We start from the raw sequence: 23,671 nt of genomic DNA on the forward strand, positions 1-23,671 counted from the left end.
TCAGTTAGTGCTGGCATGGTATGGGTCCCAGTCCCCTCCACCGAAGCATAGCATCTCATCTCCGTGCTCCAGCCCTGCACACCTAGGGGTCTGCCTGCCTCAGCCCACACCAGCCTGTCACCCTTGGCTCACCGTATGCCCTCTGCCCCTGGGCCTTTGTGTATGCTCTTCCCTCCCCCTGCAGACCTCAGCTGAAAGTCACTTCATCAAGGAAGCCTCACCTGATCTCCCTGCCTGGGTCAATCTCTCTTATTAAAAATTAGAACATCTTGTCCTTCTCCTTGGTAGCACTTGTCATTATTTCTTGATTGGGGTCAGCCTCCCCTCCAATGCTGTATGTGGTTCTTGAGGGCAGCTTCAGGTTTTATTCACCACAGTATCTCCAGCACCTAGCACAGTGCCCAGCACACAGGCATTTGCTGGATGAGCAAATGCAGGGTACAGTGTGAGTTATCTCTACCTTACTCCTGTGAGCCATAATAGCCTTCCTTCTGCCCTTCTCCTTCACCTGGCCTGTTTCCTGAAGCCTTTGTCCCACACCAACCCACTTTGAGCCCTCTCATGCAGGTTCACATGGGCACAGCTTGCTCTTTTAACATCTAACACTTAATGCCTCTCCTGGAGCACAGAACCATTTCTTTGCTTTGATGTATGACCCCAATCTAGGCAGGATCTGATATAGGACTCAGCACACAGTAGGTGTTTAAACTTATGGGCTCAGTAAAAACTACTCTTATGCCTGAGAACTGGAGCTAGAGTGTGGACAAGCCTTAAATTTCTGGGATAATAAGCTGGAAAGTTTTATTCAGAATCACAGATATTCTGAAACCCCAACTATGTACTAGAGCCAGTGAGCTCCCTGCTCTGTTCTAGTTCTCAGCTGTGACCTAACCTCCATTGCTACAGGTTATGATGCAAAGGGCCCATTTGTTTAAATATCTGTCTCTCTCACCAGGCTGAGCTCCACCAGGAAAGGGCCAGGGCTTATTAGTCTGTGGCTAGCATCTCTCATGCCAAGAGTGTGTGCCTCTTAAGAGTTCACTGTTGGTTACAGGTTGTAACCATGGCAGACATCAGTGGTTCCCAAATCCTGGCCTGGATGCCTCAGAAGCACCTGGGCACCTGCTACAAGTTCAGATGCGGCCGGGCGCGGTGGCTCACGCCTGTAGTCCCAACACTTTGGGAGGCCAAGGCAGGCAGATCGCTTGAGCCCAGGAGTTCAAGACCAGCCAGGAGTGGTGGCGAGCCCAGGAGGTCAAGGGTAAAGTAAGGCAAGATCGTGCCACTGCACTCCAGCCTAAGTAACAGAGTGAGACCCTGTCTCAAAAAAAGAAAAGAAAAAGTTCAGGGTCCACCCTAAGCTTCCTGAATGAGGAAATGAGGGAAATGATGTGTTCGATTCTGGGTTTTTTTGTTTTTTGTTTTTTTTGACTCTTTGAATGCGGCTCATCTGAGATACATTCTAGTTCCCATAAAGGTTACTTAGGCTCTCTGAGCTGGGCACAAGGAAGTTCTCAGAAAATGTCAACTCCTGTTGCTTCAGAAGCAAAGTCCTTACCTTGAAGGAGCTTCTAGTCTGATGGGGGAGGCAGAAATGTTTGTAAGGGTGGCCCTGCAAGGCATAATCTCAAAAGGCCTATAAAGTGTCTTTAAAAACTGGTCTCCCAGCTGGGCACAGTGGTTCATGTCTGTAATCTTAGCACTCTGGGAGGCCGAGGTGGGCAGATGGCTTGAGCTCAGGAGGTTGAGACCAGCCTGGGCAACATGGCAAAACCCCATCTCTACAAAAAAAAAAAAAAAATTACATCAATTAGCCAGGCGCAGTGTCTCACACCTGCAGTCCCAGCTAGTTGGGGCTGAGACAGGAGGATCATCTGAGCTTGGGAGGCGAAGGTTGGAGTGAGCTGAGATCACGCCACTGCACTCCAGCCTAGGTGACAAAGTGAGTTCCTGTTTCAAAAAAGAAAAAAGAAAAAAATTTTTTTAACTCTCCCTTCAGCCCCGGTCCCCTTTCTAGGTAGTGCCTGTGACAAGGCAGTTGCTGTGGCCAACTTCCCTCACACAAACAGTCCATCCTCCCAGACCCCTGGGATGGCTAGTGGGTTTCATATGCTTTCAACCCAGGATGCCAAGAAATCCTGGTACTCAGGCAGCCAAGAAGAAACCCTAATCCATGAGGCACTGGCATCATGTGTGAAGCAAGAGGGCATGGGGGCAGGCAGAAATGGAGTTCTGGGGACAGGGAAGACTCTGGTAGTAGAAAGAGTACCAGAAAGAGTAGAAAGAGTATCAGACTAGGAATGAGGAGTCCTGCATTCTAGCCCTGACTCATTGTGTGACCCTCAGTAAATCATACCCATGAGCCTCTTTTCTGTAACATGGGAACAAATGCTATTAGACTGAACCACATGAAACCGAATGATCAAATGTTGGCAATTTCATGTTGTTCTAACTAATACCACATAAGCCTGGCAGCTGACAGTTCAAATAGAGCTGCTCCATGAGATCTCTGATCTCCAAGGCCAGCCGGCAGCCTCTGCTCAGTCTGTAGCCTGGCCACAGCAAGCAAGCCCTGCCCACCTGCCCCAACTCCCACGCAGGCAATCTGAGGACAGCTGTCACCATGGTCACCAGCAAACCCACTCAATATCTTGGATGCACTCACATAAAAGGGTTTTAGAGGCTTGCACCTCACCTGGCCCCATCAGGCCAGGGAAGGGAGGACAAGGCGAGCTATCCCACTGGCAGGAATGGGGAAAGTGAGGCTCAGAGAGGTAGAGGAACATGGCCTTGGCAAGGCAGGATTGGAACCTGCAATCTGCCTCCCTCAGGAGGGCTGGATTAGCCTGCTAATTAGCCTGCTAAGCCCTGGGCGAGGAGATGACCTGTCCATGCCGGCTTTGACTCAAGAGACAGCTGCCCCGCGCCAACCGCAGCAGCAAACAGCAGCCGTGTCCTCCCCCAGGAGAGCCTGCGTTAAAAGCAGAAGACACAGGTTTTCTGTTTCAAAGTCATCAGGTGACCTCGGGCGAGCCCTTGCCTGGCTTCTTAGCCTTCTCATCTAGAAAATGGGGACCATTCCAAGCCTGCCATTCACAGGGTTGAGACAAGGTATAAAAAAGATGAGGTCCTGGTTAACATGGTGAAACCCCATCTCTACTAAAAATACAAAAAATTAGCCGGGCGTGGTGGTGGGCGGAGCCTGGGCGACGGAGCAAGACTCCGTCTCAAATCAAAAAATAAAAGATGAGGGCCGGGCTGTCATAAGTCTATTTTTGGGCCACCTGGCACTGATGGGAGACACAGACACTGTCAGGGAAAGGAGACAAGGAGACACGCACTGCTGATCCTGCTGATTCTCCAAGGCATTTGCTCCATTAGCCCTCGCTGCCACCTCGGTGTTCCCAGCCCCACCCAGGATCAGTCCCCTTAACTTCTTGCCTGGACTAGCACAGTAGCCTCCTAACCCATCTCCCAATTCCCTCCCTCAATCCATCCTCCAACAGAGGCATGTGTCCTGGAGAAGAACAGAGTCCAGGCTTCGAGTCTAGCCCAGCCACCATGGAGGTAGGTGTTCTTTCACCTCTGTGATCCTCGGAATTCCCAAATAGAAGGTGACTACCTGCCCACCCCTTAGCCTTTCCCAGCCAGCACTGCTGCTCCTCCCAAGCCCTTGTCTCATACCCCTCGCCCTACTGGCATGCCAGCCTGAGGGGCATCCCAGCAACACCAGCACACTCCAAGGCATGCAGTGAGCACTCAGGAAAATCCCAATCCCTCTGCCAAAAGGCCCAGATCCCTTCACCTGTTCCTCTCGGATGACCCTCGGCATTTCTGCTGAGTGTTGACTGATCTCTGCTCCTGCATAGTGGAGCCTGACTTACCTGCATCGCCCCGAAGCACCCAGTGTGTGTGTGTGTATGTGTGTGTACACAACCATGCTCAGCCCCACTGCCACACCCTCAGCCCCGCTCAGGCTTCATCATCCCTCCTCAGTCTCTCCAACCCACCCTGCAGCATCGTCAGATGGAGCTTATTACACGGTAAGCACCATTCCGTCCATGCCGCTTCTCAAAACGCTCAACACTCTCCAGCCCCTTGGACCCGGAATAAGGTCCAAACTCCTGAACTCCTGAGCCAGACATGCAAGCCCTTTCTGTGACACTCAGCTGATGTGGGGCCGGGGTGGAGATGAACTCAAGCAACATTGTTCAGTGGAGACTCTACAGACATTGGAGCAGGGGGCTTTTTCCTGACTGCTACTTTGCACAATGTCCCCTCTACTGAAAAAGGGCCTCTCCCTCTTCTCTCCTGGAAAGTTCTGACTCACCCTTCAATGCCCAGCTCACATGCCCTCTCCTCTGGGAAGCCTTTCCTTTTCCCTCCACAATTCAAGTGTCTCAAGTTCTGGCCTCCAAGGCCCTCTTAGCTATTCTCATCCCTCTGCAGTGTAACTGGAGTCCATGTTTCTGTCTCCCACCAGGCTGGGACCTCCCTTGGCAGAGGTCCAATCCCTGTCTCTGAGCCCAGTGCCCAGTACAGAACCAAGGACTGAGGTGTCAGTGAAGGTGCGTCAAGCGAGTCATGAGAGACATGTGACAGCAAGATGAGAAAAAACCAAAGATGTGACCACAAAAGTACCTTCTAGAAACTGGCCTAACCTTTGGTCCAGTCACCGCCCCCTCCTTTGCCCAGGCCTGGTCTTGCATATCAAAAACCCTGAAAATCTTAAACATCAGTCAAGAAAGCCCCTACAGAGGTCACTGGACTGGACTGAGGCTTTAGCCATTCTAGAAATCGTTCAAACAACCAAAGCAAAAGAAAAAGCACAAAACAAAAAACCAAAACCAAAAAAAAAAAAAAAAAAATCTGTTCCTGGTTAGCCTTCAGGTCAAAAGCTCACAGAATCTCCTAGGACCTGAGAAGAAGGCTTCATGGTGTTAGTCAACCTCTCCCTGCTCCAGATCAGAGCAGCCCCTCCCAGCCCCTGCTCAGCACCTAAGAGCTGAGGAGCACATTTCCTCCCCTCTCCGACCCTGGAAGCCAGCCTCCCTCCTTTGACTCCCCTGGGAGCCAGAGCTGCCTGGGGGTACCAGGCTGCCCCTCCCGACACCAGGTGGTGCCCTCCATCTCTGGCCCCTCACGTGTCTGAATGGCAGCATCTCTCTAGGTATTTTTTAACTGAACTTCTACCCAAGGCAACCCTGGGAAGAAGTGCTTCACCCTACTCCAGGAGGCCCATGTCTGGGCCACCAAACTGTCTCCTGGAAAGAAAATGAAAAAAGGGTTTCACTGGTAAAAAGCAACTGCTCTTCCTCAAAGGATAAGGAGGAGAGAGAAGGGAAGAAAGCAGGAGCAGCTATTCCTCCTCAGGAACCCACCACACACACCTATCCCTGCGGGGCCACCCCTCACAAACCTGTGAGGGCCGCACTCCACCCCAAGCTTTCTGGAAGGAAGGGCACCAAGCTGACACATCAGGGTCTCCGGTTTGCAAGGGCCAGGGCCGTAAGAGGGGGTTGGGGAGGGTATCCCAGGGCCCAGCATACTGAGAATAGGAAAAGCCCATCCCAAGCAATGGTGGCCTCGGGCCCCCCAGTTTGTGCCACCTCCCTCCCTCTAGTGCACCCGCGCCCAGCCCACGCTTGAGCTAGAGGGCCCCACGAAAAGCCAGCGAGCGAATGTACTGGGTACTGGGTGCGAATGCCCTCTTACCCGAAAGGGGAGGGAGCAGGATCACTTCGACATACAATTGATGAAGGGAGGGGTTTAATGCCCAGAGAGGAGTAGCTACTCGCCCAAGGTCACACAGTGAGGCCCAGGATGCACCCAGATCTCCCGACTTCCAGCCCTGGGCTCGCAAGTCCAGGGTTCTCGAAACGCCAGGGTGCAGACACCGCCCCCCAAAGCCAGACACACGCCCCCAACCCCCTTACCTCCCGGACCCCGGTGGGCCAGAGCCGGCTGCTGGGCGGGGCGCTCAGGCCGGGCAGAACGAGGCTGGGCCCGGCTAGGTCAGGGCTGGTCCTCTGCTCCCCCCAGGGTGGGGACGCCCTCAGCCAGGTCCCAGACGGAAGAGATGCTGCTTCCACTGCAAAATCCAGTCTTCCCACCCCGCCTGGCACAAGCCTCTATGTATCCAGGGAGCCCGACTCTGCGGCGCGGCCCCGCAGCTGCGGGACGAAGCATGGGGAGGGGCGAGGTGCGTGAAATGGGGCGGAGCCGGAGCGGGGGCCACCCCGCCAGCTGCCACTCTGACCGCGTCCCCTTTAAGGCCAGCCGGCCGGACACCGGCGGGGACGAGGCGGGACGCAGAGCAGCTCGCCGCAATGCCTCCTGGGAGATGGAGTTCGCTCTCGACGCACCGAGCTGCGAGAAGCCCAGAGAGAACTACCAGTCCCGGAGGGCAGCGCGCGGACCCCGGACCGCCACGCCCCTGGGCTGGGCTCCGACCCTCCACCCTCCTTGCAAAGCTGCGCTGGCCGCTCGCGGAGGGAGAGGCTGCAGAGCGAGGGCAGGAGGTGGGTGCGGCACGGCCGGGGTCGCGGGGCTCGGGGACTACCGCCGAGGGTACGTGGGCCCACTAAGCACCTGTCTTACCATGAGACTAATCTGTCCTAGCCTCGCCATTCCCATCTGTGAAATGGGGATGGCAGCGCCTGTGGCTGCGGGGGAGGGGGCGCGTTTCGGAGCAGGGGCAGCCGAAGTGGGCAGACCTCTTAGAGGGGCGGGGCTGGTGGGAGGAGCAAGGGCGGATGGTGATAGTCGGAAAAGCCCGGATAATGAGGGTCGGGACTGTGGGAGGAGTCCTTGGTGGCTGGGGCAAAGAGGGGCGGGGTCTCTAGGTGGGGGTGGGGCACTTGTCAGGTCGGAGTTGGGGCTTTAGGGCTGGGGAGTGGGTGCGGAACAAGCCGATGTGGCCAGCCTGAGTGAGATTGGGGAAGGAATGGCGGAGACACAGATGACAGGGAACTCGCCCAGCTCTGGAGAGCCCTGGGCCGGCAGCGCTGTGGCAGCGTGGGCAACAGCCTGTGATGCATAGAACACCTCCCTTTACTGACTGGAAATAAAGAGTCCATCCCCGAGCTCAGTGCGGCACACTCGTGATCTCATTGACCTCTCACGCCCTGGAAAGTAGAGGCGTCACCATAGCGGTTGACAGGTGAGGAATGTGAGGCTCAGAAAAGCGAAGGGACTTGCCTAAAACCACTCAGGACTTCTTACTTCAAAGACCTTGCTTTTTTCCCTGCACTCGGGGAGGCAGAGGTTTAGCTTGGCGTGGGAGGCAGGAAAGAAAGAAAGTTTTGATGCCCTGACCTTCGCAAATTGTCTGGCAGGACCAGTCCCCCCAACCCTTCCGAATGGCAGCCTGTAAGGCAGCCCTCCTATAGTACTGTGAGGATGAAATGAGATGGATTTGAAAGCACGTGTTTATAAATTACTGTTTGGAGGAGACGTAGGAAGAGAGCGGTTTGAAATGGGGTGCTGCTGCCGGAGGAAAAGCACAAGATGAAGCGTGAGAGTGAGCCGAGAAGGTGAAGGAAAGTTCTGGAAGGGGCTGGGGGGATGGTTAGTGGTTGTTGGAGGTCTACGCCAGATGAAAGAATACCTTGCCGTGCCAGATTCCGTGGTGTCCTTCTTCCAGCCCATCTCTCTCTGCTCCTGCCTTTTGCGCAGCTCATTCTGGGGTCCCTGTGTCTAGGAAGCATCTTTTCTCTCCTACCTATGGGTTGTGATGGTAATAGAGCAGCCTTCGGGCTTCTTAGAGATATGGACTGGGCAAGACAGAATTATAGACGCAGCTCTTTGATGTGGGGTGGTCAGGAAGGGGAGGTGAAGAAAGGGTAGTCGTCCTAGGGGCTTCAAGGCAAAGAGTCCTTTCTCCGGTGGGGTAAGGTGGGGAAGTCTCCCACTTACTGGAAGACACAGTACTCACTCTGAGCATTGTCTTTCTTGAAATTTACCCAGCCACGTGCTGTCCATTCCCTTACGCAGTGGAAGCTCTCCTTGCATTTACTCCCAAGTAATCACCTCGGCCTTGTCACATCCCTTTAGATTCCAGATTGAAAATTCAACAGAGCATTTCAAAATTAAAAAGTTTTAAAAATCCAGGTGGGGAAAATGGATCTGACTAAACAGGAGAGAAATTTCTTCCTCTTCCCCTATTCTACATGCGTCTGTGGATATAGAAAGGGGCACCCCCAGCCCCAGCAAGGGAGCCAGGCATCCATCTACTTTAAAGTTGGCTGTGGAAAGGGGTTAGAATAAAATTCTCCGGAGATGCAGAGGAGAAGGAATGAATTCCAGCTGAGAGACCTGGCCGATGCATGGGATTTGTCTTCAAGGTCCAGGCAGAGGGGATGGCAGATGCCAAATTGCAGAAGTCGAAGAGGGCCCGGTATGGTTGGTCTGTAAAGTAGGTATATAATAGTATCTACTTCATCTGTGAGATTGAAAGAGATTAACATGTATAAAGTGCCTAGCACGGTAATAACTGCTCAATAAACGTTAGCCATTATTATTGCTGTAGTGTTTGTTATTGTTATGATCATCATCATCTGCCCAGGAACGTGCCTAGGGCTGCACAGCTAGTAAGTGGCAGGGGATGATTCAAATGCAAACCCAGGTAATGCTGAATACCATGCATGGTCTGCCCCTTCCCCACACAGCCTCTCCAGTTCTTTTATTTTCTTTTTTTTTTCTTTTGAGACAGGGTCTTGCTCTATTGCCCAAGCTGGAATGCAGTGGCGTGATCTCGGCTTGCTGCAGCCTGACCTCCCAGGCTCAAGCGATCCTCTTACCTCAGCCTGTGCAGCTGGGATTACAGGCACGTGTTACCATGCCCAGCTAATTTTTTTTTATTCTCTATAGAAACAAGGTCTCATCATGTTGTCCAGGGTGGTCTCAAACTCCTGAACTCAAGTGATCCTCCCACCTGGGCCTTCCAAGTGCTGGGATTACAGGCAGGAATCACTGAGCCTGGCCTGTCTCCAGTTCTTTCTGCCCATCCTTGACATTTCTGAGGCCCAGGAGTGGCCTCTCTTTGTCAGCATTCACAGTGAGTCATGACAGGAGTTTCTTTCCTGCCAGGGTACAGAGATTCTGGGTTCATGATGAGGCAGGAAAAACAAGGCCTGAACAGCAGTCTTCTCCCAGGCAGAATCACAGCACAGAAGATAGGCAGACCTGGCCGGGCGCGGTGGCTCACGCCTGTAATCCCAGCACTTTGGGAGGCTGAGGTGGGTGGATCACTTGAGGTCAGGAGCTTGAGACCAGCCTGGCCAACATGGTGAAACCCCGTCTCTACTAAAAATACAAAAATTAGCCGGGCATGGTGGCACGCACCTGAAATCCCAGCTACTCAGGAGGCTGAGGCAGGAGAATCACTTGAACCTGGGAGGCGAAGGTCGCAGTGAGCCAAGATCACACCACTGCACTCCAAACTGGGTGACAGAGCGAGACTCCATCTCAAAAAAAAAAAAAAAAAAAAAAAATAGGCCTAGTGGTGTGGTTTCTGTGGGTGGTGGCTCTATCCAGACTGCCCACCCAGGCTCAGATTCTAACTCCACCACCACTTAGCCCTGGTTGGCATCCTCACCCTTCAAAATTCAGAAACACTTGGGAAGGAAAATGACGAGCTTTTCACACTTCTAAGTAGTAGTAGTAAACCTGTAACTTATTAAATCTGGCTATTTATTGGGGTCTGGCACTATGACTGTAACTTTACATCTATTGGCCCTATGAAGGAAGTGTTCTTCCCCCTTCTTTTAAAATACAAATATTTTAAAAATTTTCAAGCTTACATAAAAGCTTAAAGTACAACCCTTAACCTAGATACGCCAAATCACAATTTGCCAATTGTGCTTTTACACACACACACACACACACACACACACACTTTTTTGGCCAAATTATTTAAAAGTAAGTTACAGGGCCGGGCGCAGTGGCTCACGCTTGTAATCCCAGCACTTTGGGAAGCCGAGGCGGGCGGATCACGAGGTCAGGAGATCGAGACCACGGTGAAACCCCGTCTCTACTAAAAATACAAAAAATTAGCCGGGCGTGGTGGCGGGCGCCTGTAGTCCCAGCTACTCGGAGAGGCTGAGGCAGGAGAATGGCGTGAACCTGGGAGACGAAGCTTGCAGCGAGCCAAGATCGCGCCACTGCACTCCAGCCTGGGTGAGAGGGCAAGACTCCATCTCAAAAAAAAAAAGTAAGTTACAGATAAGTTGATTGACGTTTGACCCCTAAATTCTTCAACATGTATCCCCTAATAAGGACATTCTACTATATAGCCATAATACATTATATGTAATAAGCAAAAAGTCAGTATTACCCAATGTAATAGTTATTCAAAGTTTTCTGCCGGGTGCAATGGGTCATGCCTGTAACCCCAGCACTTTGGGAGGCAAAGGCAGACAGATTGCTTGAGCCCAGGAGTTCAAGGCCAGCCTGGGCAACATAGTGAAACCCCATCTCTACAAAAACTACAAAATTTAGCAAGGTGTGGTAGCGTGCACCTGTAGTCGCAGCTACTTGGGAAAATCACCTGAGCCTGGGGATGTAAAGGCTGCAATGAACCATGATCGTGCCACTGCACTACAGCCTGGGCGACAGAGTGAGACCCTGTCTCAAAAAAGAAAAAAAATTCTAATTGCCCAAAAATACCTTAGTTTCTGGTTGTTAAAATCAGATCCAGTCAAGATGTACGTATTGCATTCTATTATATCTCTTTTATCAACTCATTTAATCTAAATAGAGCCCCTTGGCATGGTAGCTCATGTCTGTAAACCCAACATTTTGGGAGGCCAAGACGGGCAGATCACTTGAGGTCAGGAGTTCCAGACCAGCCTGGCCAACATGGTGATACCCTATCTCAACTAAAAATACAAAAATTAGCCGGACATGGTGGTGCGTGCCTATACTCCCAGCTACTCAGGAGGCTGAGGCAAGAGAATTGCTTGAACCCAGGAGGTGGAGGTTGCAGTGAGCCGAGATTGTGCCACTGCACTCCAGCCTGGGCAATAGAGTGTGACTCTATTTCAAATAAATAAATAAATAAATAGAGCTTCTCCACCTATTTAAATATGTTTGATTGGTTTATCAATGATTAGATTCGGGTTAGATTTGAGTTTTGGGCAATCTGTGTACTTACTGCATGTCAGGAGGATATGATGTCAGGGTCTTACTATCCATGAATGCTAAATTTGATTATTAGTTAAGGTCATGGCAACCTGATCTCTCTGTCGTAAGGGTAAATTTTTCTCTCTTACAATTAATAAGTAATCTGTGAAGTGATTCTCTAATTATGTGTTCCTGATAACCTTTCACACCACATCCTTGGATGATCCTTGCTTGAATTACAATGCTGAGGGTTGCAAATTGGTAATTTTCTAATTCTGCCATTCCTTCTGTGTTTATTAGCTAGTGTTCTTTTTTATAGAATTAATTTTTCCTCTATCTTTCTCACTCCTTTCTTCTCGCCCTCTTTTTTCTTTTGGGAATAACATTATGGACTCTTGTTTTTTGTTGTTTGTTTTTGAGACAGAGTCTCACTCTGTTGCCCTGGCTGGAGTGCAGTGGCACGATCTTGGCTCACTGCAACCTCCGCTTCCCAGATTCAAGCAATTCTCCTGCCTCAGCCTCCCAAGTAGCCGGAATAACAGGCGCATGCCACCCCGCCCAGCTATTTTTTGTATTTTTAGTAGAGATGGTTTTGCCATGTTAGCCAGGCTGGTCTTGAACTCCTGACCTCAGGTGATCCACCCGCCTCGGCCTCCCAAAGTGCTGAGATTACAGGTATGAGCTACCACACCCAGCCTGGACTGTTGTTGTTGTTGTTGTTGTTGTTTTAATCCACTGTATGGGCTGTATGAACTCACCTTGAACTTTTCCTGTAAAAGTCCAGGAATAATCAGTTTCTCCAGGAAGTCCTGGTTTCTTTTAGAAGAGATGATGACATTCAGAAACAAAGATCCAGGGCTAGGTGTGTTTATTGCTACTGGGTGTCATTTCTAGTCTCTATGAGTGAGCAGAGCTAGGAAATGATGGATAGGTGATTGATAGATGATAGATGGACAATTTTCATTACTCAGTACGTTCATTGTTACAACAGCTAGTCCCCACTGACAGGATTGCATGGTAAGTCATTTCACTATAGAAGTAATGCTCATTATGGAAGTGAACAGTAATGTAGGAGAAAAGGAAATTGCACAGAAAAGAGCCCTTGCCTACTCCAGGTCTCCATGAGTATACAGGCTGTTGGCTAGGACCTCTGTGGCTGGGTTCAGCTTCCTGCCGAAGACGTCTAAAGGACTGGTTCTCTGAAGGGTTTCCAAACCAGAACTGCCCAGAGGCCATGACTCTGAGGTCAAGAATCCACATGAAGCCCTGGGCAAGGGATTCACGCTCTTTGGGTCTGCTTTAGGTTGTCTTTGAAACAAAGACAATGTGATTGGTCCTGCCTGGGTCCCAGAGTTGTAAGGATCAATATATTTATCAATATGTTTATTTTTAAACATTGCTAGTTGTGTCTCTTCACATTTATTACCAAATTCCTTCTCATTGTTTTAAAACCACGGAGTGAAATGTCATTGCTTTATAATCTGTTTTAATACATTGCGCTAAGATGTCTTATTCAAATACTCTTTCAGGTTATCAGTCATCAGTGCTTCCAGATTAAAATTTTAATTATTTAAAATTATTTAAATCTTTTTTGAAAAATACTATTGGGATTTGGATTAGGACAGCATAACAACTATAATTAATTTTGGTGTGGGCGGGGCAGGGGGTGCTTTGGGATAAGGCCTGGCTCTGTCACCCAAACCAGAGTTTACGGTCTTGGCTCACTGCAGCCTCCACCTACTGGGACAAAACCAATTATTAAAATAGAAGAAGTTCCTATAGCTATTATCACTTGGGAAATTACACAGTTTTTAGCCCTGGCCAACAGCTGGGGACAAATCTAAAGTGTATATTGCTTATTATATCACAGTATCACACAACCCCTCCCCGGAGTGCGAGGCGGTGACTATGCAGACGTGAGACATGCAGTTGCTCTCAGCTCACAAACTAGGCAGTGGTTTCCAAAAAAAATTGTTTTGTCACCCACAGTATGAAGATACCATAATCCAGTTCATAGACATACAACTGAAACAAAAGTTTCACAACAATATATAATTGGTCACAACCCACTTAACTGTATTGATGTCATGACTTGCCAATAGGTCACAACCTTCATTTTTTTCCTGTTTATGGAGGTAAAACTTAAGTATGGTAAAATGTACACTTTTTTTTTAATTGAGACAGGGGTCTTACTATGTTTTCTAGGCTGGCCTTGAACTCCTGGGCTCAAGTGACCCTCCTGCCTTGGCCTCTCAAAGTACTGGGATTATAGGCATGAACCACTACAGGTGGCCAAAATTCACCCTTTTAGATGTATATAGTTACATGAATTTTGACAGTCTTTATAAAGATATTTGACCACCACCACATCATATTATTTTTGTGCCAACCTAATAGAATATTCCCATCACTCCACAATGTGCTTTGTGTTTCTTTGTAACCAGTCTTTTCTCTCCAACCCAGCCCCGGGAATTCACTTAATCTGATTTCTGTCTTTATAGTTTTGCCTTTGCCAGAACATTATACAGATAGAATTATGCACCATGTAACCTTCTGAGGCTGGCTTCTTTCACTTGACATAATGCTTTTGAAATTTTCATGTATGCGGTAATGTCTTTTAGTAGTTCTTATATATTGCTGAGTCATATTCTATTGTATGGATGTACTGCAATTTATCTGTTTACATTTTAGTTGTTTCTGAGTTTGGGCAATTATGAATAAGCTGCCATAAACATTCACATGAGTCTTTGCATGGACATATGTCTCCATTTCTCTGCCATAAATATCTAGGAGTAGGGTCATTGGGTCACGTGATAATTGTATGCTGTATTAGTCCATTCTCACACTGCTAATAACGACATACCCGAGACTGGGTAATTTACAAAGGAAAGGGGTTTAATTGACTCATAGTTCCACAGGACTAGGGAGTCCTCAGGAAACTTAAAATAATGGCGGAAGGGGAAGCAAACATGTCCTTCTTCACGTGGCAGCAGCAAGGAGAAGTGCCAAGTGAAGGGAGAAACCCCTTATAAAACCATCAGATCTCTTAAGAACTCACTCACTATCACAAGAACAGCATGAGGAAAACCGCCCCAATGATTCAGTCATCTCCACCTAGTCCTGCCCTTGACACGTGGGGATTATTACAATTCAAGGTGAGATTTGGGTGGGGACACAGAGCCAAACCATACCATATGTCAAACTATTTTCAACAGTGGTTACCATTTGCCAGCAGTGTATGAGGTTTCCATTGTTCTGTGTACTCACCTTCATTTGGCATTGTCAGTTTTTATATGAGCCACTGTAATAGGTATATAGTAGCATATAATTGTGGTTTCAATTTTCATACTCTCATGACTAATGATACTGACCATCTTTTCATGTGATTGTCAGTCATCTACATATCTTCTTTGCTGGAATATTTGTTAGATCTTTTGTCTAGTTGTTTTTTGTTTTTTTTTTTAAGTAGAGATAGGGTTTCACCATGTCAGCCAGGCTGTTCTTGAACTCCTGGCCTCAAGTGATCTGCCCGCCTCAGCCTCCCAAAGTGCTGGGATTACAGGCATGTGCCACTGCACCCAGCTTTGTGTGTTTTTTAATTGGGTTATTTTCTTACTGAATTTTGAGAGTTCTTTATATCTTCTGGTTAACAATCCTTTGTCAGATAGGTGTTTTGCAAATATTTTCTCCATCTGTGTCTTATTCTTTCATTTTCTTAACAGTGTCTTTTGAATAGCAGAAGCTTTTTACGTGGATGAAGTCTAGTTTATTGATGTTTTTAATGGTTTGTCCCTTTTAGGTCCTATCCAAGGAATCTTTGCCTAATCCACAGTTGCAAAGATTTTTCTCCTAGAAGTTGTGTAGTTTTAGATTTTATATTTAGGTCTATGATCTGTTCTGAGTTTATTTTTCATAAACGGCATGAGCGATGGACCAAGGTTCTTTTTTTCCCCATGTGGATGTCCACTGATCTGCATTTTGATATAGCCAGGGAAGAGGGCCATGTGCAAAGCAGATCACTGAAGATGGAATGGTGAGTGCTGCCAGAGGGGGTTGTGCAAGGCACTAGGAGGCCCTGAGAGGAGAGCTGTTAACCTAGTGGAGATCTGGGGACAGCAGTACAGAGGTGATGATTCATAGGCTGGGCCTGAAAGGTAGACAGCAGAGAGGGTAGAGAAGGTAGACCGGGGTGGTCTAGGGACAGCAAAGGCAGGGCAGGTGACAGCGTGAAGGAGACTGACTCAGTGGTGTCTAGAGTGCGTGCAGGGCAGGGTTAGACAGGAGAGGGAAAGAGGAAGGTGGTTTGGGCAGGGACAGTGCTTCAGGAAGGTGAGTCTGCAGACCAGAAAGGAAGGTGGACAGAAGGCAGGGAGTCAAGTGAGGATGTAGGGGTGCAGGGGGCAGGGATGAGGCCCAAGCTCTGGGAGTAGCTATAGGGATGGGTTCAAGGAGACAGTCAAGACAAACCGTAGGGCTGAAGAGTCGGGGCTGCCTCCTTCAGGCAGTTGGGTGGCTGAGAAGAGTTCACAGCAGAGTTATGGGCAGAGGAAGGCACAGGTGAGGCTTCTGGTACCTGTGGTACTGGTGGAGGGTCTTGACTACGAATTGTCCAGGTCCTTGGCGTTTTGAACAAAGTAGCAGAGGGGCCAGACGTGGTAATCCCCACACTTTGGGAGGCCTGGATGGGCAGATCACTTGAGGTCAGTCCGAGACCAGCCTGGCCAACATGGTGAAACCCGTCTCTACTAAAAAAAATAATAAGAAGAAGAGTAGCAGGGGAATGAAATGCAGGAATGAAGCAACGAAAGCAGGAATTAAAGTGAGAAAGCACTCCTCAGGGTGGGAGTGGGCCGGAGCAAGAAACTCAAAGGCCCAGTTACAAAGTTCTCTGGGCTTTAAGTACCCCATTTGAGGTTCTTATCAGCTACCCCTTATCTGGACGAAGGATTTAGTCTGTGGCTAATTAAAGGCTGAGGTGAATGGGCACCCTATGCAGATAAAGGAATGGTCCCAATCCAAGGCCCCCCTCCCTTTCCACCTGAGACATGGTGGAGTGGGAGGGTTGCAGAGAGAGGAGCGTTTGATCCTTTGTCTCCCAGCTGGGGAGATGGCATTTTTCCTCTTGGTTCAGCTTTAGGAATTCGGTGTTAATTGGCCTTAGGGTCCCTGCCCCCAGTCCCAGGATTTTCCTTTTGATCCAGCTTTGGGAAGTCAGCAGAATTGGCCTCAGATTTTTTGCCCCCAGACCTTGGTGTTTTTTCTTTTATGAAGTTAGCACAAATTGGCCTTAAGTTCTGTGTCTCCAGACCCTGTTCTCCTGCCTCACTTGCAGAATATCCAGGTGGAGGCGGCCAGGAGGCATCTGGGAACACATAAGGGACTGAGGCTCAGTGGTGTTAGTTCATTACTACCTGACTGCAAACCTCCGCCGACTCATGAAACTCCCCTCGTGTTATGTCATTGTGCCTTTTGTAGCAGGGCCATGGATTTGTGATGATGGACACTGTGGCCCTGTGACTAGAAAATAGGGGCTTAGACCAGGCACGGTGGCTCACGCCTGTAATCCCAGCACTTTGGGAGGCCGAGGCGGGCAGATTACAAGGTCAAGAGATCGAGACCATCCTAGCCAACATGGTGAAATCCCATCTCTACTAAAAATACAAAATAAATTAGCTGGGAGTGGTGGCGCATGCCTGTAATTGCAGCTACTCAGGAGGCTGAGGCAGGAGTGTCGCTTGAATCTGGGAGGCAGAGGTTGCAGTGAGCTGAGATTGCGTCACTGCACTCTAGCCTGGCGACAGAGCGAGACTCCATCTCAAAAAAAAAAAAAAAAAGAAAAGAAGGGCTTAGAGGACTGAGCTCTGTGACTCAATAGGTAAGGGGAGATCACCACAGAGAGCACCCTAGACTCGGAGCAGGAGACCTGCCTGTTAGCCAGCCTCTGCCCTGACTGCCTGTGCAACTGTGCTGCTCTCCCCAGACAAATGACCGGGAGCCATGACGTCATTGGGGGCGCAGGAAAGCAGGTGCTCTGCTGCTTTTGCAAGCAGAGAAATAAGAGTTTGGGCACCTATCCAGGGGTCCCAGGGAATGCCCTGTGGCTCCTGACCTCCCCCGCCTGTAATGCTCTGAGCACTTCAGCACTAATTCATGGAAGAGATAAGGGTCTGTGGTCCATGGAACTGTCCATGTCCTCTCTGATACCTACTCCTTTTCCTGCCGTGAAGTTAAGCCACTTTACAGAGCCTGGGCCTGAAACCCAATGTTGGGAGGGAGTGTTTGTTTTCAAGGAGAAAGAGAGACTGAAACTAGAACGTGCACATTTCTATCCAGAAGAAAACAGTTGGAGTAGACTAGAGTCCTGCAAAGAGGGCAACAGGGAAGAAGATTCTGGACTGAGTAAAGGGGACCCACTCCTGGGTCCACCTCTTGCCTGGGCCCTCTGGAGAGAGAATTGGCCAGATTCAGCCCTGAGTCACAGCACCCTCCCCAGTTGCTGCCTCGCAGCCGTCTCTACACCAGCAGCCATGCCCCCAACGGCAGCTCGCCCACACCTCTGTGGACCTCCCCACTGTCTCACAGCCCATCTGCTCCAGGCTTCTACTGACGATTTTGTATTTCACATGGGCTCATTTCTCCTCAGACACTCCAGATGGGGAATGCCTTTCTGCAATATCAAAGTGCCCCATTAGACTGGGGAGGAATCATGAGGGGGCATACCTCTGCCCCTGCAAGAGAGTCGAGTATCTCTCATGCATATATCTATATGGCAGCTGAGTATCTCTCACAGTGGCATGGCCCCCATCCTCTGGAGAAAGGAGGCCTCAGTGCAGTCAGCCTCTTCAGGAGGTAGAAATGTTGAGAAGTTCTCGCCACCCCTGCTGGGTGACTTTGGGGAGGTGTCTCCTCAGACCTCTGTTTCTCCATCTGGACAGTAAGCATGCTTGAAAGGATGGGTTTTTGTTTGTTTTTTGAGACCGGGTCTCACTCTGTCTCCCAGGCTGGAGTTCTGTGGCGTAATCACGGCTCACTGCAGCCTCGACCTCCCAGACTCAAGTGATCCTCCCACCTCAGCCTCCCAAGTAGCTGGGACTACAGGTGCTCGCCACCACACCCTGCTTTGTTGTTGTTGTTGTTGTAGAGACAGGGTTTCATCATGTTGGCCAGGCTGGTCTTGAACTCCTGAGCTCAAACGATCTGCCCGCCTCCGCCTCCCAAAGTGCTGGAATTACAGGCATGAGCCACTGTGTCTGCCAGCCAGATAGTTTTTGATGTGCCAAGGTTCATTCCAGACCATCTCCCACATCTTCTACCTGTCTTGTCACTGTGCCTTTACTCTCTCTTGTCTCCTCTACCAGCACAGGCTCTTCTGGGGGTAATACTGGGGCCAGTTCCTCTTGGCATCCCTACCTGCCATGTCGGAGAAGGATTGCTGAATCTGGTCCACAGGTTGGCTCTGGGGAAAGTATAGTGTTGGAAGCTGGAGCTGAGATTTCCTGTTTTCTAGAAGATGTGGTGAAGGAGACTTGCCAGCCGTAGATGCTGACAGCTGAGAGATCGGGGGGCTTTGTTAAGGAGTGGATAGGGTGCCTTCAGGAGGGTGCTCTGACAGAGTCCTGCATTTGCACTGACCTTGCAGCCAGTTTCAGAGAAGCCTGGGGTGTTATGACAGCAAAGGACAGGCCACCAGGAGCCAAGAGCATCTTCATGGCAAGGCAAGTCAGCATGGGAGCAGTGAAAGTCTAGAAAGGATTGTCATTTGCAGTCTGGACAGCTGAGTGACCCACTGTGGGCCTTCAAGATAGATGGAAATGACACTAATCATGGCCATTCATTGTCAAACCTTTGAGAGAGAAAAATAATTAAATTCAGCAGTGTCATTGGTACAGAAGGAGGAGCACTGAGCCTGGAGTCATAAATCTCAGACCATTTGTTGAATACTTAGAACATACCGATCTTTGGCTAGTAAGCATGTACACATTTTTCTTTCATATAAAAGAACCTAAGTTTGAATCCTGGCAAGGCACTTCACCTTTCTGGGCTTGAGGAATGAATCCTGGCACAGTTTTCGTCATCTGCACAACAGGAATGGATGATTATATTGTCTGTGTCAAAAGATGATACAACTTTTTTTTTTGAAATGGAGTTTCACTCTTGTTGTCCAGGCTGGAGGGCAGTGGCGCAGTCTCGGCTCACTGCAACCTCCACCTCCTGAGTTCAAATGATTCTCCTGCCTCAGCCTCCTGAACAGCTGGGATTACAGGCACCCGCCACCATGCCCAGCTAATTTTTGTAGTTTTAGTAGAGATTGGGTTTCACCATGTTGGCCAGTCTGATCTTGAACTCCTGATCTCAGGTGATCTGCCCGCCTCGGCCTCCCTAAGTGCTGGGATTACAGGTGTGAGCCACCGCACCTGGCTGATACAACTATTATGTAAGCAAATATATGTATAAACACGTAGCATAGCTTTCAGTCCAGGCACGTTTTCCTTTCTTTCTTTAGACCAGTGGTTCTCTATTCTAACTGAACATTTAGAATCACTAAGGGAACTCTTTCAAAATACCAGTGCTGGGGCAGTATTCCAGACCAATTAAAGTAGAATATCGGCGGCAGAGGGGGGCGGGGGGGGACCCAGGCTTTAGGGGTCCTTTCCTTTCTTTCCCTGTTTCCTTTTTCCTTTCCTTTTCCCTTTCTCCTTTCCCTCTTCCTAGTGAAGCTAATGTACTTTGCACAGTGTTAGCAATTATCACCCATTCATAAGGTATTAATTCATTTCGATCCCAAGGGCATAGGCTTGATGTACAATAAGGAGTTAAGGACTGTGAGTTCTCAGATAAGGTTTGGTTATAGTCATTTCTCACTTGTCACCCTCTCCAGGACTACTTCCAGCAACCCAGTCTCCTGCCATGTCCGACCCCATCACGCTGAACGTCGGGGGGAAGCTCTATACAACCTCACTGGCGACCCTGACCAGCTTCCCTGACTCCATGCTAGGCGCCATGTTCAGCGGGAAGATGCCCACCAAGAGGGACAGCCAGGGCAACTGCTTCATTGACCGTGACGGCAAAGTGTTCCGCTATATCCTCAACTTCCTGCGGACCTCCCACCTTGACCTGCCCGAGGACTTCCAGGAGATGGGGCTGCTCCGCAGGGAGGCCGACTTCTACCAGGTGCAGCCCCTGATTGAGGCCCTGCAGGAGAAGGAAGTGGAGCTCTCCAAGGCCGAGAAGAATGCCATGCTCAACATCACACTGAACCAGCATGTGCAGACGGTCCACTTCACTGTGCGCGAGGCGCCCCAGATCTACAGCCTCTCCTCCTCCAGCATGGAGGTCTTCAACGCCAACATCTTCAGCACCTCCTGCCTCTTCCTCAAGCTCCTTGGCTCTAAGCTCTTCTACTGCTCCAATGGCAATCTCTCCTCCATCACCAGCCACTTGCAGGACCCCAACCACCTGACTCTGGACTGGGTGGCCAATGTGGAGGGCCTGCCAGAGGAGGAGTACACCAAGCAGAACCTCAAGAGGCTCTGGGTGGTGCCCGCCAACAAGCAGATCAACAGCTTCCAGGTCTTCGTGGAAGAGGTACTGAAAATCGCTCTGAGCGATGGCTTCTGCATCGATTCTTCTCACCCACATGCTCTGGATTTTATGAACAATAAGATTATTCGATTAATACGGTACAGGTAAAAGGACCCCAACAACATTGGAGACGGGGAGTCCCAAGAAGCTCATGTCAGCCAGGTCTTGGAGGGCATCTCGCCAGTGGTGCGAGGCAGGGGACTATACTAATCTGTATTAATTGTGTAGCAGGACTTGATTCCCCCCATGATGAAGTCCACCTTTTGGAATCCAGTGTCCTCTGAACGGAACCACCTTTTTTCTTGCCATTTTGAGCTGCAGACAGGCAGTTTATTATGACAAGTGAAGAGTCAGCTGATGTGTACTAAAGGAGGCCATAGGATTTTCCAGCCAGGACAAAGGAGCGGCAGTTTTCTCCTGGGCTCCATCTCTCTGTACCACTAGCCAGTGCCACATTTATCCATCTGTAAGAAGGCCCTGGTGGAGAGGATGGGATGAGAACAAGAGGCTACCTCCAGTTAACCAGGACATAAAGTCCCCAGTGGTTCCTGTCACACCTGCTTCTCCCTCCCCAGGGTGCATCCATGATTGTGGATGTTTGCTCAGGGGTGACCATGTTTGGCTGGCTTGGAATGCTGTGCATTCTCAGAGCCCTGTTAGTGTCCCCTCTTGGGGGACAGAGATGAGGTGTGGCAAGGTCTAGAGGAGTGAGTGTCCAGGCAGGATTCAGAAGGTAGGAATGTCCCTCTTGATGGGGCTGAATCAAGGGATTCCTGGCTTCAGAAAGGGTCTGCTATCTTTGCAAAGATGTGCAAGTATCTGCAGCCAGTGTGATGAAATCACTTCCAAATCCAGCCTGTTGCCTGAATTTTGTCATTGTTGTCCCACAAATTTGAGGTATCATTGAAACAGGTCATTTTCAACAAATATATTATGGATTCTCAGGGTTGGAAATCATTCAATGATTGCTTAGTCCTCCCCCACCCCTAGAACACCCCAGCACATCTGAAGATATGCGCCTCTCCCTGGGTACCTGCAAGTGATCACCTTGGCCTGCTTGCATGCCTTAGCTGATAGGAAGCGTGCCATCCCCAAGGCAGCTCTGGCTGTGGTTGGACGGTGCTGACAGACAGTTCTTCCCTATTTTGAGCCAAAATCTGTCCTGCCACTTGCTGGATCTTGGTTGCAGACCTTCCCATTCACCCAGTTATATATCTTTGCTTTCAAAATAGTCACCTTGAGAGACCAGACATTTTTCTGAAAACATCGTTACTCAGAATTCAGATTCCCCTTTGGGATCTGTCTTCAGAATCAAAGTTAGCTCTTTTCTATCCCCTGTAAGTCAGTCCCCTTTTGTTATAGCTTTACCTCGTTTGTGACCCCCACTTCACCCACCTTCCCCACCATCTGTGGCTCCATATGCCTTTCGACCATTTTCTGTTGGAAGAGGAAGATTCACGGCCCCTGAGGAGATCCAGAGGAAAGAGACGGTCTCCGAGGGTGCTGTGCAGCAAGGAGCCCAGGAGCGGTATGAACTGTAACAGTGCTCTTAGAGTAAATGTGCGGCCCCTAAGACCTTGCCCTCAGGAAGGCGGCCTTCCCCAGCAGTCCTGTGTCCTACGCCTGGGTCTCTGTGGGGTGCCATCCAGGGCAAGCAACCCAAGCACTGCTTCCCACCGGGTGATGAGCCGTGCAGGCCTCCAAACTGCACGTCATGATTCATCCCTAAATTGACTTTGGCCTGGAGAGTCCCAGGGTCCTCCCCACTGGGCAGGGGTCCTCAAAGCCAAGGAAGCCTGGTGACACAGGCACCCATGGGAAGGGGACCCAGAAAGGGGCTTCCCATAGATAGGCCCTGTGAGTAGGGAGCTTGTACACTGGGCCATGGGCAGAGCCAGCTCCCTTGGGCAGTAAAGGCCCTTTTCCCCCTACAGTGGGACCCAGTAGTCTCTCTGACAGCTTTTCTGCCAGGCGCAGTGGCTCATGCCTGTAATCCTAACACTGGGAGGCCGAGGCAGGAAGATCACCTGAGGTCAGGAGTTCAAGACCAGCCTGGCCAACATGGTGAAATATCATCTCTGCTAAAAATTCAAAAATTAGCTGGGTGTGGTGACAGGCGCCTATAACCCCAGCTATTTGGGAGGCTGAGGCAGTAGAATCGCTTGAACCCAGATAGCAGAGGTTGCAGTGAGCTGGGAGTGTGCCATTGCAGAATAAGACTCCATCCCAAAAAAAGACAGCTGTCCCAGGCCAAGAGTACTTGGGAGAGCCCCTCATGGAGAACCTAGTTTAGACCAAGTAGCAGAACCTGTGGTCACAACAAAATTTGATGAAGAAATCTTACAAATCACCACTGCCCTTTTTCCTTTTCCATAAAACTGTCCATCTTTTCGGTGCTCCCTAATCCAAGCAGCTTGACTTTAGAGAAGTTGCAGAAGCAGTGAAGCCACTAACATGCTGTGTGACTTTATGCAAGTCACTCACCTCACTGAGCCACCTCCATTTCTTCATCTGTGAAATGGGCATAACAGTAATACATAACCCTACCTACCTCACAGGGCTGTTGTGAGGATCAAATGAAATAATGTACGTGAGAATACAGTATAAAGGATTGTTATTCTTTTGTGTCTGCTTGTAACGGGGAAAAACACTGGTCTTGAGTCACGGTGACTTGGGTTTGAATCCAGAGCTCCAAGGCTCTGTAACCTTGGACAAGTCACTGAACTTCTCTGATTTGTTTCCTCATCAGTTAACAACCCCTTCCTCCCAGGGTTATGCAACTTAAACGAGTTGGTGTCTGTGAAAATTCTGAGCTGGGCCTGGCACCCAGGAGCTCAGTGCTCTTGCAGGAGGTAGTCATGGTGGACTCTGGTGGGGGACTAGGAGTCCCAGGAGAGTAGAGTTTAACAAGCCCTTACAGAGCACTTGCTGTGTGGGCCCTGAGGACGGGAACAGTCACAAATAA

At 49.7% G+C, this 23,671-nt stretch overlaps 2 protein-coding genes across 6 annotated transcripts in view; one reads left to right on the forward strand and one right to left on the reverse strand.

Moving 5' to 3' along the window:
- Positions 1-6,286, reverse strand: part of USP35 (ubiquitin specific peptidase 35) — a 26,212-nt gene extending 19,926 nt beyond the window's left edge. For all 3 annotated transcript variants that reach the window (XM_030794812.1, XM_030794810.1, XM_030794811.1), the window contains exon 1: positions 5,937-6,286. The gene's annotated coding sequence lies outside the window, so the exon portion shown is untranslated. The remainder of the gene's footprint in view (positions 1-5,936) is intronic.
- Positions 6,287-6,470: 184 nt separating this feature from the next.
- Positions 6,471-23,323, forward strand: KCTD21 (potassium channel tetramerization domain containing 21). Of its 3 annotated transcripts, none has more exons than XM_003254658.4 (2): positions 6,471-6,521; positions 20,003-23,323. In XM_003254658.4, exon 2 carries the CDS (start codon positions 20,032-20,034, stop codon positions 20,812-20,814), a length of 783 nt encoding a protein of 260 aa, XP_003254706.2. In that variant the 5' UTR covers positions 6,471-6,521; positions 20,003-20,031; the 3' UTR covers positions 20,815-23,323. The 3 variants fall into 3 exon arrangements, with proteins under 3 accessions (XP_003254706.2, XP_030650679.1, XP_030650678.1); XM_030794819.1 differs by having other exon boundaries at positions 6,518-6,570; XM_030794818.1 differs by lacking the exon at positions 6,471-6,521 and adding an exon at positions 6,899-7,162.
- The last annotated feature ends 348 nt before the right edge of the window (positions 23,324-23,671 follow it).

The sequence above is a fragment of the Nomascus leucogenys genome, chromosome 15 (genome assembly GCF_006542625.1).
Source record: "Nomascus leucogenys isolate Asia chromosome 15, Asia_NLE_v1, whole genome shotgun sequence".
Taxonomy (NCBI): Eukaryota; Metazoa; Chordata; class Mammalia; order Primates; family Hylobatidae; genus Nomascus; species Nomascus leucogenys.